The sequence below is a fragment of the Orbicella franksi genome, chromosome 1, assembly GCF_964199315.1.
Source record: "Orbicella franksi chromosome 1, jaOrbFran1.1, whole genome shotgun sequence".
Taxonomy (NCBI): Eukaryota; Metazoa; Cnidaria; class Anthozoa; order Scleractinia; family Merulinidae; genus Orbicella; species Orbicella franksi.
The window spans coordinates 28,607,440-28,621,090 of record NC_138145.1 but is presented as its reverse complement, the minus strand read 5'-3'; the positions used below and the strand labels follow the sequence as shown (position 1 = coordinate 28,621,090).

Here is a 13,651-nt window from a genome sequence, read left to right as displayed (position 1 = left end):
ACTTGACAGATCTATAACCAAACCTATCTATAACCAATAGATATAAAAGAAAATGCTGACACACTTTGAGATTGATGCTCTGTGATTAATACTATACAGTTATTTTGCATCAACGATCGCATTTGATACCCGATTAATTCGCCGTAATGTCAGTCGGTCATTTTGTCGTCAACGGCTTCTGTCGCATTTGGAAAACAATCGGCAAAACAATATAATTTTTTAGAATTCTACATTATTTTCACAACCTTTCTATTGACATATAGTTTGTGGGGGTTTCCTTGAAAACAGCGCGCGTACGAATTTTTTTCTGGAGGACACCCGCGAAGGTTTGGAGTAACCTTAATAACATACCATAAAACTTCCTGTTTTGCGTTTCAAACCATTGCCCATAAACACTAATTCTTTCTTAACAGGCGAAGTTATTTGCATTCATTACCATTTATTCCATATATGACACACGGCTGTCTATTTTTGGCATCCCCCTTCATCTCCAGCTGCCATCAGCTCGCGCTTCATAGCTTGTTTTTTCTTAGTATGTTTATAGTTTTCCTCTTTCCCGTTTGCTGTGAGCATTTATATTGCCTGGAGTTACCTCGTGTTTTATCTCACAGAATCTTGAGGTGAGCATGATATTGTTTTACATCACAAATAGAAACTGAAGTGCAGCACATTCAGAGTTTCAATCGGTTTATAAAGAGGCGAGTGGAAGTTTGGAAAACCAAGACATGCTATGAAAACAAGAAGTCGTAAGAAACTGTTTCCAACCTTATTTCGAGTTTTCCCAACCTTGCACGAGTTATAGAAACACGGCTTTTACCTTTTACCGTTCTTTCTTCCCCGACAAGAGAAAATAATCCATCTCCTGTCTTTGCTTTTACCCATGTCGCTGGTGTTTGTAGAGCGAAGCACATCGTAATCGAAGTCACTCTGGTAGTCTTGTATTTTGTAGCTATGCCTTCGGTAACTTCGTTCAGTCATTGTGATCCCGAGTTAGTATTTGTTCTCTCAACAATCCCTTGACACGAAAAGTCTCGTAAAAACGACGTTGTTTCGTGACCTGGCAGTAACAGCATGATTTCCATCTTCTGTCAGGTTATCTTGGAATTCTCTTCTTGGCCACGACCCCAGAAAACCACCATAGCCAACTAATACGTAATCAAAACTATTAAAGGGACAATGTTGTTAAAAAAAAAAAAAAAGAACTACAACTGAATGTAAAAGTTATCGCAAGAAATGAAAATTCGAAATTAAGATCAACATTTCTGCAAATTTTGGTTGCCATGGCACCACCGATTCCATAAACAAAGATGTGTTATACAAAATTTTCTTTTCCACATAGACTTAAGATCAAGTAAAAAAGTCTGGTGGTATTTGCTAAAATAATAGAAAGTTAGTAACGTTTTTAAAAAGTCCGAGCGGGAGGATCCCGTCCTTCCTAGTTCAAGCTAGTGCAGTCGAACCTCTATTAAGCGGCCACTCCTTATCAAGCGGCTAATTATCAAAGCCCCGAAATTATTGTCAGGAAAATATTGAAAATAAAACCTGTATCAACCGGCCGCTCCCACCTTTTTGTCTTCCTGATGAGGGTTTTCTGTTGTCTTCATCCCTATTTAGCGGCGATCCAGAATTTAACACATCTTGGTTTGGCTTTGTTTTGGAGAAGGCGATGGCCGATGAGAGTGGAAAATTAATAGAAAGTGACGACTGATAAAAACATTAAAACACACGTTTATGATGATTGTGTTGAGCTTATTCCATGTTCACTACACAATTTGTGATGGTGATTTTTAAAGATAGTACTTTCGCGACAAGTAAATCAAAAAATAGAGATAGGCTTTATTATGTTTGTATTTAAATACATTGACCTTTCTACTAAGCTTCGTTCTAATTCCTGACGAACCCCTATTAACGACCAACCCCTGTTAAGCGGCCGCTTCCCATTTCCCCAGTGTGGCCGCTTTGTTGGGGTTCGACTGTATGGAATTTGCCGACGGTTTAAGATGCTCCCTCGTGGAGGATTAACTTAAACAACGAACGAACGGGAAGTTGCTTGAAAAAAAAAACAGAAGGCTCTGTGAGCTTTTTAAAAGTTAATTAGCATCTTTTTCTTTGCTAGCTCAAGTCGGCAGCTGATGATGGCTGCACCATAGTGGACTATGCGTGTGGTTATGGGAAAAATAGGAAACATCCTTTTCCTCCTACTCGTGCTAACATGTTGCATAATGGACGATGCCCTTGCTACACAAGGTAAAACTCGTTGTTATATTTCCTCACAATTGCCATAGTTAATAGAAGGAAATGGTTCTGAAACCCGACAAATTTCTTTGTTGTAGGTTTTCGTTCGCTTTTTTGGCCTTGACCATGCACACAAACACAATTGTTGTTTACTCCGTACTGAGAACCAACCAATAGCAACGTGTTGGTTACGTAATTCACGCATAGTGTATGAGCGAAAAACAAAAGATTTTGTACGGTCGTGGACCTTCCAGCATAAATCTTGGCATCTTTGTTTGCTCCTTTGATGTTTGCCGGGCTTCACAACCATTTCCCTCTAAAAACAATGCTATTGCTCACCACATGAAAAACGAGAAGGAAAGGAGAGGTGTGAAAACTGAACATGATCAGCCGTTAAAATTTAAATTAGTCTGCAGTCATGTATCGACTTTCGAAGCGGTAGTTACTAAAGTATATCTTCGAAGGCCCAGGTCGCACTGTTCTTGAAATTTTAATAACGAAAGAGACTAATTTTTGTAATAATCATGGGCTCGAAATGATGTGTAATTGTAACTGGAAATAATTATGTTAAATAGTTAAGAGTGCCTGCCTGTAAAAATCAGACAAATTTTTAATTTCGCGGCAAGGGTCGAAAATTCGATTTCGCTCATATTCCTATGGTAGATAAGCTAGGGCATGACAAAAACTACTGGATAGTTTTTTTGGCAAAATATCCTTTTATTTCAAAGAAATATGCAAATTACCAAATTCCGTTAAAATCGTCATTTGACGCACCATTTTATTACACAAGTTTGAGAGCCTCGCATGCAAAACCACATCATTCTTCCGTCTTTAAAACACTCAAATATTTTTCTGCAATGTTTAAATGTGTACTGGGTTGATTTTAGGGAATGCTGCGTTGTCTTTTTGGGTGCAAAATAATTAAATTTCGAAGACATGTATTTCATTCACTTAAAAGTACTTCGTAGAAATAATTGATTTTCACCATGTGCGAAACCTTCGAATGGATTAAGCTTCTGGTGGTTGAATCGCAGAAGGATGGTCTACAGATTCCTGTAAAAATTTCTTTGGGCAAACGATTGTGAGCGACGCGAGAGCTTTTCAAAGTACGTTAAAAATGGAGATATTCGACCATCCGTCATCAAATTTTAATTTACTGGTCAGACATATATTTTAGCTCGCGCCACATGTCTTGAGCTATATTAAGTTGAAATAGACACAGAGCTGATAATTTCGAAATGTTCTAACCTTATTTGCTGTAAAAGGCAGGTCCAAAAGCCGATTTGACGTGTTTCTGTCCTAAAAGTCCTACAGTTGCTGCTTTCTTTTGCTAGAAGTACGCGCACGACGCTCACTCCATCAAACTTGAAAAATGTACTTGTTGTTTCAATAGGATGTGGATCTGTCGTTAACAACTCACTGACAAGTCCTGGATATCCCAGCGACTACCCAAGTAACATGGACTGTAATTATTCCCTTCCCATTCCAAAGGGTACATACATGAAAATTTCCTTTCACGTTTTCGACTTGGAAGATGATTTGCCTTCATGTAGGTAAGCAACTAGTACGAATTCTGGTGGAATTACTAGATTACGGGAAAGGATAAGAAACATTATAGCTGAATCTCTGCATTTCGGAGGCTTGTTGGTGTAATGTTTAGTGCGTTGCATTGACTCTGATAGTGTTATGTACTTGCGCAAGACACTCAGTGTCTCCGTATAAGTAGGTACAGGCGAACACGATACTTAAATAGGTTCCGACGAACAAAATGTTTTTCTGGGGGCGGTAGGGGATGTAACCCTCAGATGGAAATACATCCCATCCAGGTGGGGGGACAAAAATACTACTATTCGAAAGCGGAGAGAAGCGATGGTCTGATAGGCAACTAGGCTCGAACACAGACCTAGTGGATATCATAGACCAAATTATTTTGTTGCGTTTTACTTTGAAAAATTTGGACATATGACCATATGGAAATGAACGATTTACAACCACAACAATTTACAACCACCACCACAACTTACAACCGCACGTAATTCATTCACTTCTGTTGACAAAGAGAAAAAAACCTTAAATAAAATAGTGATTGGCATCTGTTCACCTTGCCTTGAGTTCGTTAGTGCAAAATCTGACCTTCCCGCTTCAGTCTAAATCACCCCGCCGAACTGTGACAGTTTGCATTGGAGAACACGCAAACAAGTTTTGAGACATTTTTGGTCACACAGGGTTTTGATATCAGCCCAGTCATCGAAAATTCACATTTTACATCTACTGTAGCTGTGTCGTTTCTAGAAAGTAAGCGTTTTAGGTACATATTTATATCTTCTTTAATGCGTTACAATCTCAAACGACAGCTGCGAAGGAGACTCTGATAACGCAACGGGTTCCAATTTTAAAATACTCTGGTAGGTAGGAGGAGAATTTCGTACTTGCGCACTAAATGTTTATTATGTGACATGTATTCATTTGTAGGTTTGACTTTCTGAAAATTACTAACGAGATCAATCGAAAGTTTGGTACGTTCTGTGGTAATGGTACGCGCCGGTGGTCACTTTTGGTTACTGGAGCCAAAGTTATTATAACTTTTCACTCGGACAACAAAAATCAAGGAAAAGGATTTCTCATATATTTTAGCGCTATTCGACTCAAAGGTATGTGCGGGAATGCGTTGTTTCCTTTTTACTCGGATATATAGAAATTAATTAACCAATTTTGTCTGCTGATGTCTGTAACTTTTAAAGAAGTAGGGAGCTTATCATGAGGATACGATACTCCGCAGACGACTGGTACATTAACCTACGAAAAGTTCTAAAATATTCAAACCTAGCATACACAATGTCGTTAGCACTGTATGTGTGTGTGTGGGGGGGGGGGGGGGGAGGGGGGGGCAAATACTGCAAAAATACGGCTTCCCTTGTACTTTATAACGCGCGTACCTTAGCGCCAACCGTTTTCCTAAGACATGGGAGAACGGAATTCAAACTTCCATTTTCGTTTTCCGTTTTCCTTGTACAATGCAAATGGGATTCGAACCTCTACTTTCGTTTTTCGTTTTCCTACAACTTTGCCATTTCCGTTTTTCGTCGTTTTCCTAAGATATTGAAATCCGAAATTTGAACTTAGATTTTCGTTATTCGTTTCTGTGTTTTTGTCACTTACGTATTTTAACAGAGTCGGAAGAATGTTGGCACTTCCTGCCGCTAACAAAAAAAAATTGTTTTGGCGGGAATAATCAACAAAATATGGCTGCCTTAGAAAATATCCTTGATGAGGTCTTTGTAAAAGCCTTCAATACCACGATATCTATAACGGCAACAAAATGAAATTACGGTTATGGGTTTACTGTCACAAATCACGGAATGAAATGGCTATTTAGGTCTCACTATAAAATCAAAAAATTTCAAAATAAAGGTTTTTCGTGATCGATTTGGAACATGGTCTTACCTCCGATATGGCGCCTTGTACTGCGATATCGACTGTTCCATCCGCAACTCTTCTTGATAACATGATAACTGCAAAACCTCTTTACACTTCGCAAACCACAGCCCCTTACACTCGGGTAACGGTTCTTGTTTTCCGCTCGAGAAGGTCTTCATAGCATAGTCCTATATCAAATTTTTCCAACGTCCAAACAAAGTTCTGCGTTGTTAATAACCTTTCAGCATTTTTTCATGTATAAGATATTCACTTAAGTCATTATTTTGTTTTTACAAAATAAAACATTCATATAGCGGTGATTCGCTACTGAAAAGTAAGAAACGGAAAATATGGCCTTTCGGCTATTAAAAAAATTAATGGCTTAAAGGCTAGCTACGCCCCTGGCTGTTACTTTTCTCCATAGCTTGAGAAAACGATTATCGGGAAACATGCTACTACTTTTGAAATGAAAGTCGCTTTTCGTTCTATAAATTAATAAGTCGGCGATGTGAGTACTTTGTCAAACTTTTAATGAACTTATTAGCATCTTCACACCTTCAAACTTTTCGAAAAGCCACCGCATGTGTACTAGACAAATAATTTATGAAGTAAATAAAAAAAGCTTTTTTAAAAGAAACCTACTTCATCATTTATATCAGCAAAAGCAGCTGCCAGAATTACTGTAAATTTGTTTGCTATACTATGGCTTGGACAAATCACCAATATCGAGCAGGTGCGTCACAGTGTAAAGAATTCCCAGGAAAACGGTTGCGGAGACATAAAATTCCGAAGTAGCATAAAAAAGGCGCAGGGCTGGAAGGGGGAAAAATAATCAAGCAGCTAAAATCATGCAATCCCGGCCACTTCCAGCAATAATCTATTGGTCCATCCATGATATCCTTTTGCTTTTTTTAGGGTGTGATTCAGTAATAATAAACAACACACTGAAAAGTCCTGGATACCCTGATAACTATCCTAATTATACAGAATGTCAATATCATGTTCCCATTCCACGCAACATGACGATGAACATGACCTTCGTTGATTTTGAGGTGGAACATCATAGCAATTGCATGTAAGTATTGACACAACAATTTCAAATGAGTAATTTGTGTGTGTTAACAGCCACCAAAACTGAATGAACTACATTTGACGGGAAAAGTTCAGGTATGAAAGAGTCGTGCCCATTTCTATTACCATGCTGGCCCTTTTGGAGAAATTTTTCTTTTAATTTCAATCAAATTTACTGTCACGGCTCACTTTTTAACCGTTAGATGTTAAAAAGCCTAAAATTTAACTGTTTGATGTTCAGAGTAAAAAATTTAAGTGTTCATATTCATAGAAGTATCGCTATCCAGACCCTCATAATTAACAATTATTGGACATGGTTGAACAAAATATCGTGATTTGTCAGTGGTGAGCAGATCAATTATTTGCTGAAGGCGAAGGCTGAGGCAAATAATTGATTTGCAAGACACTGACAAATCACGATATTTTTCGATAACCGAGTTCAATAATTGTTTTATCATTCGATCACCAAGTTTGTCTTCATATTTAAATCACCCTCTGAATTTAAAGCTCAGGGAAGCGAATTGCCATTTTCACACAAGAGCGTGGTTACAATAACGCACCAGCAGAATATTATTTGCAGCAAAACACATTTAGATGATATCACGCATGAACAGACCATTATTTGTAGGCAGTTACTTGAAGGTGACGTGTCGGGCTCTCGGCCAATGCCAAGGAAAAAAAAAAATGTATCGAATGATAAACAGGGATATTTTTCCTTTACCTCGAGTTCGCCAATGGAAACATCTTCGCTTTCCAATAAAAAATAATGTTCACGGACATGTTTACTGCGAGATTTCGAACCAAATGGAAGTTATAGTGTGATATCCACGCGCTGTCATTGATTTTAAATAAGCACATGTCGATTAATTACTGATCTTTCACCCAAAACTAAGTATACTCGTAGAAAGCACAAGAAAACCAACCGCTGACATTATTGGCCACTATTGTTTCATTTGCACGTGCAGCTATGACTATCTCAAGATAACCAATGATAAAAACTTCACCGTTGCTGTGTACTGTGGAAAGAAGACTGGCAAGACAGTTCTTTTAACTGGAGACTACTTAGAGATAACATTTCACACAGACTACATCGTAGAAAAGAGGGGATTTTGGATACATTTCAATGCTGTTCCACATGGTGAGTGCAATCGCAAAGTACCTAATTAGAAAGTTAACACCAAATATTGTTCTTGCCTAACGGAATTGAAGGAACTCGCAAACATTTAAAACAGAGGAATGCAATAATGTAAACATAGATCAGATGGATACATGAGACAAGCAATTTATCAGACCCAGTCACCCTGTCGACTCAAAGCTGTAAAATTAACACTCGGAAGTACAAGCAACCTCCCCCCCTCCCCCCCCCCCAACGGGGTACAGGGAGGGGGGTGGATTGAGATCCCCGTAGGTTTTATTGTAATAAGACATAGCAAATTTTAAACAATTATTGGATGAAGTTTTGTGATATCCAGAATAATCAAAATCGAAGTAAGGATTATCAGCCAAAGCCGAAGGCTGAGGCTGATAACCCTTACCGAGACCTTGATCATTCTGGATATCACAAAAACCGAATCTAATAATTGTTTCATTATCCATTGCAGGAAAAAAAAATGGGAGTCATGTTTTTGCTTCTTCACTGACGGCGAGCACCACAAAGCGCGCGAACTTGACATGATTACCCTTAGAAATCATGCACTGCGGTCATACATGACATAACTGCCCGTGACCTTGAGTGTCCTTGACATGATTATTGTATAATCTGCAGCTTGATGACGTCATAGGCGCTGATTTCGAAAATTCACTGTACGCTTTTGGCCAATCAGAAAAGAGACAGTGAGTTCAATGTATAATAAATGCATTTATCAACAAGCATCAAGCGCAACGAAGCCTCTTTCTAGTGTAAGAGAAACAAGTAAGAGCAGGTTTCTACATGATCGTTATGATCACGGCCATTGCTACAGAAAAAGTTGAGCGATCGTTACCACTACCAGCTTCCATGTGATCGCTACGACTGCAACGATCGCTGTAGGTTTTTTGCAGGGACGATAGCGATCGTACGGAAACCAGCCTTAAGTAACAACGAACTAAGCTTTATTTACATTATTCAACAGATCTTGATCTAAAAAGCAACCTCTGCGTCTTGAAAACGAGCTGAAAACTAGAAGGAAAGATATATAAGATCTGTAGGCACCAAAAGTAATTGGAAACACATTTTAAATACTTGAAGTACAACATAGCCATAAAAAGCAGACTGACCACATCGATCCACATTGGCTCTTTGAATTGCAGCAATACATTTGTTTAAAACTCAATATTCATGAAAATGCCTTTTCTTATATATGTGTAGGGTGTGGTCCAGAGATAGATAACACAGTGAAAAGTCCTGGATATCCTAACAGCTACCCTCCTAATACAGATTGCTTTTCTTGGATTCCTATTCCACAAGGCATGGAGATGGTTATGTCCCTTAACGATTTTGAACTGGAGTACAGTGAATCTTGCAAGTAATTGTTGGCTTACTACAATCACATATTTGCTACATAAAGTTGTCTTGCTGGCAGGCATTTTCCAGCACTTTTCCAACAGCTTAACTTTGAAGGATGAATACTACGACTGTTTATCAAGTGATGTTACAATAATGGTATCATACAAATGAAAATACCCAATCAAATGCGGTCATCCTTTTTATATAGCAGGCTACCATAGCAACAATACAACTTGTTAAAAACACCCTTAATTTTAGCTTTAAGCGAGCTCGGAGACCTCACATTTTTTTTATCGAATTGTGATAAGCATGGTAAGATGCAAACATTCACAAAGTTTTAAAAAAGTATGTGGAGATTCGCTTCGCACTCGGGCCTTAAATCGAGGGGAAAAAAAATAAGGGATCCGTAACTTACAGTACGGACCGAGAAGACGAGTAAGATATTTATTATATCTCTACCGTGTGTCTGACGGGTTCGGGAACGATTTCCATTCACGTCGAACGGCTTCAAATTTCTGACGCTCGTAGAAAGCAAAATGAGTCAATTTGAAATCGTTGTTAAGCCGTTACACGTTTTAATACACAATTTAAAGTAAAAGAAAGCTTTCAACTTTTACTTGCTATAAAAGTTAATAACACTTAGTGATAAATTACGAAACATTTTGAAAACAACAAGAGCTTTAAATTTTAGCGGGCCGTACAGTAGAATACGGCCCGCTAAATTGACCAATCACAGCGTGCGTAGTAACTGAGAGCTATGATAACACATGCTTGTCTTCATCTTTTGTAGGCGAGATTATTTAAATATAATCTATGAGCACGACCAGAAATCTAAGGTGTATTGTGGTAACAAGACTGGGTGGCGGGTTGAAGTAACTGGAAATTACGTAATGATAAAATTCCACTCAGATGACAGTCATCAGAAAAGAGGATTTCTCATTTACTTCATTGCTATTCCACCCAGTGAGTATTATCCTTCATTGGCACAAAAGAGAGATATGGTTCTTCTCTAGACCAGAATGTATTATCTTATTGTATTACGTCAATTCTGTTGCTCAGTCCTGTTCAATCAAAACTCACTTGGGCATGGATTGCTCCATTCCAGTGCTATTCCCCCTCGCCCCCCCCCCCCCCCCAACCCCCTCCCCCGCCGGCCTCTTATAGATAAAACAATCAAATAGATGTCTCACATAACTGTTCTCGGTATATCTTTCGCTTGTAGCCGTGAAAGGCGACTTTCTCAAATATGCGACCACTGATCTTCTATGATTTCCTTTTATTCATAGCTAAACAATCAACACAGTCAAGTGATAAACCGACAGACGTTACCGAAGTCGTGCGTACAACTTGGGGAGGAACGACGCAATCAACACAGAGAAATAAAAGACCGGAAGAGAACACCGTGATTTCCAGCCAGACGATAACTTACATCTCATTTGACGCCACCATTTTATTACTAGTTTTGTGTTTCGTTCTATGCTTGTGGTGGTCACATCACAAACGAAAAATCAGGTCATTCATTGTTCTTACCTGTGCTTCCTATTTAGATTGATCTTTGACTTGATTTATAAATTGAGATTATTCCGTAAAGAATCTTCCCATAAGTGTATTGAAAAGGACACTCTTTTAAGGAGTTTGCCTTTACAGTCAATCGAGCAGACTGAGTTGGACACAATGCTTTCTTTGATGCTCGTGTTTCAAGTGTCAGTTCAAGTGTTTTTAGAGCTGAGGATTTTTTCACTAAATACACGGGATATTTGCAAACTCTACTTAAGGCCTCACCACTTGATCAAAGGACGTTGCCACAGGACTCCACTCTGCCCTCCGTCATTGTCAGCAAATGCTTCACCAAGCTCACCAGTTTCGCAGCCCCTGCCATGAAAAGAACTAACTTCATCACTCAAAAGGAAACTGGACCAAAACACTAATAACTCAATAATCTCAATTGGTATTAAAGGTTACTCAAACGCCTAAGTGTGTTATGATTCCTGCACCGTTCATTGTGGCGCAATTCATGAAACTCAGTTTCGCTCATAGCTTCAAAAGGCGTGTTACGATGTTTTAACATAACCTCTAGTGAATTATTGTACCAAGCCTCAGAAAAACGAAACAAAGCATTCCGTTCTGAGAAATAATCATGACTTCATGATAAGAATGTATTGACGAAGCCGTTGCTTTTTTTTCTATTACTGATTACCAAGCACAATGATCTTTATAACCCAGTTGTTCAGTCTAAATACATGCTGTTCTCAATGTTGACTCCACGCATTTGGTTTTTCCCCCAGATCAACTCGACCAGTTCGCGAAATTATCCCGTTTGACAAGTGGGAACTCCTTCCCGAGCAAATTAAATACCAGGATGAGCTGGGCCGAGGAGCGTTTGGTGTGGTTTACAAAGCAACTCTAAAGAGACGAGTTGGAATAGAAGTGTTTGAGACCAGAAAAACACTGAAGCCCGAGGAGCCATGCCAGGTGGTTGCTGTCAAAGTATTGCAAGGTGAAGATCAAACTTACAACACGAAACGAACTGTCTAGAGCCAACGAACTCTTGTTTTAGGGCTGGACTAATAGGAGAGACCATGTAAAGAAATTTCCGTAATAACAAGAGTATAAAGGTTGCTGTGGAAGACGTTTTCGAGTCTATTTAAACCTAATGTTGTCTATTCTACATTTAATTAGTATTTTGTTGAATTGATTTGCAGCTGTAAATGTAATATCTCATTTAGGAGGACGAGGAGGTGCACGCGAACGAGAGTCTGGGGAAAAAAACTCGAGGGTCAAAAGCAGTCAGTCTATTTTCGTTAGCTGCAAGATTTACACGTGTGCTTTAGCCTGTTTACACATTGTATGATTGTTCCACTAAATCCGGCTTGTGCTTTACTGTCGAGAGTGTTTGATGCCATTAGTTCGCAAGTAGCGGTAGGGAATAGGCTTTGGAACCATTTTATGGTCCTAAACCTTAAAGAATATCAACAAGAAGCCCTCCTTTACCCCACCCCTCCCCCCTCCCGCTTGCAAGCTGAGATAACAAAACGCATTGAATGGTGAACCGCAGTTCAAACTGAAGGCATTGTGTCATATACGCTTGGAGAAGAAGCCCGGCAATGGTCTTGCGAATGAGCTCGCTCAGCATGAAAGTTGTTTTTGTCTTTGTTTGCATTAGTGGTGTTTTGTCTAAAAACACCTCACCAATTGCATTATTCTGCTGTTTGCGCTTAGATGATTCAACCTCAGAACAGAAAGAAGAGTTCCTGCGTGAGATAATGCAGATGAAGCTGTTGGGTGCACACCAGAATATTGTATCCCTGGTTGGTTGTTGCACTTTGCAGGAGCACAAGTTCCTGGTGATAGAGTACGCTCCGTATGGTGATCTGTTGCAGTGGTTAAGGCGTGGGAGAAGATCGGTAGGGGACTTAGACTTATCTGATGCTGTTTCGTTACTCACTACTAACTCATTTCACCTGAACTTTATTTTAAGAAGACGGTGATCCAATCCGTCTCAATGTTCATGTTAAACGTTAGGGTTTTCATGACCGCGTGTTTCAACCTAATTTTTGGAAGATCAGTTCGAAAGAAATTATAACAATTCGTCTGTAAGGCTCTAACCTCGTTTTAAATTTCTTTGCGTACAAGACACAACTGTTCTTCAGTTTTAAGAATTAGCCTTACTTTTTGTACTCTGGGGTGAAATAAAAGTTTGTTGTCGTTGTAGTTAAATCAACTCCAGGCCGCTGAAGGAAAAGAAAATGGGAAATCGGACGAAGACAGAGAAACTTTCAACGATCAAAGAGAAACCAGCAAATTTCCCCAAGTATGTACCTTACATTGTTTTCGAACCAGGGTTTTTTTTTTTTTTTTTATTGGTTTCCTTGGGGTTTAGGCAAAATGTGCCCGTGGCCTGACACATCAAGATCTTGTACCTGTGATGTAAATTAGGGGTGGACCATTTGGCTTTTGAGGGGGGAAGGGGTGGGTGATTTTGAAAAAAAAAAAAAACATTCCTGCAAGAATACTTGTAGCAACAAAAAATCCATACACACGACCACTGCCGCAAAACAAAATTCACGCACATTCAGTGAGCCGAAAAAGGGGATGTTACACGGACAAAAAAAAATGCAAGGCATACACACGCCCCGAGAGTACATTATCATACTAGTAAAAAAGTTCTACAGGTTTAAACAAAATAAATAACTAAATAAATAAATTTAATACTTAGGAAGGAGAAGTGGACCAGGAAGGGATCAAGGAGGATCATGCGCTGGCAAGGGAAGCATCGCTTATAATGGAGTCGCCTCCAACAGATATCCAAGATGTTATCGTGGACATGGCCCTGACCTCAAAGAACCTTAATGAAGTAAGTCACCAAGAACGAAACGAAAAGTTTTTGTCCTGCATGCGACAGATGAGATTGAGGCGATAATTGATAGTTTTCAAACATTTTGC

General features: G+C 39.1%; 1 protein-coding gene across 1 annotated transcript in view; it reads left to right on the top strand.

Moving 5' to 3' along the window:
* Positions 1-11,608: 11,608 nt before the first annotated feature.
* The window catches only part of LOC145501427 (myoblast growth factor receptor egl-15-like), a 7,290-nt gene continuing 5,247 nt past the window's right edge, over positions 11,609-13,651 (top strand). The window contains exons 1-2 of the mRNA XM_081480910.1: positions 11,609-12,612; positions 12,921-13,019. Coding sequence (XP_081337036.1) covers positions 12,313-12,612; positions 12,921-13,019 — 399 coding nt within the window. The 5' untranslated portion in view covers positions 11,609-12,312. The remainder of the gene's footprint in view (positions 12,613-12,920; positions 13,020-13,651) is intronic.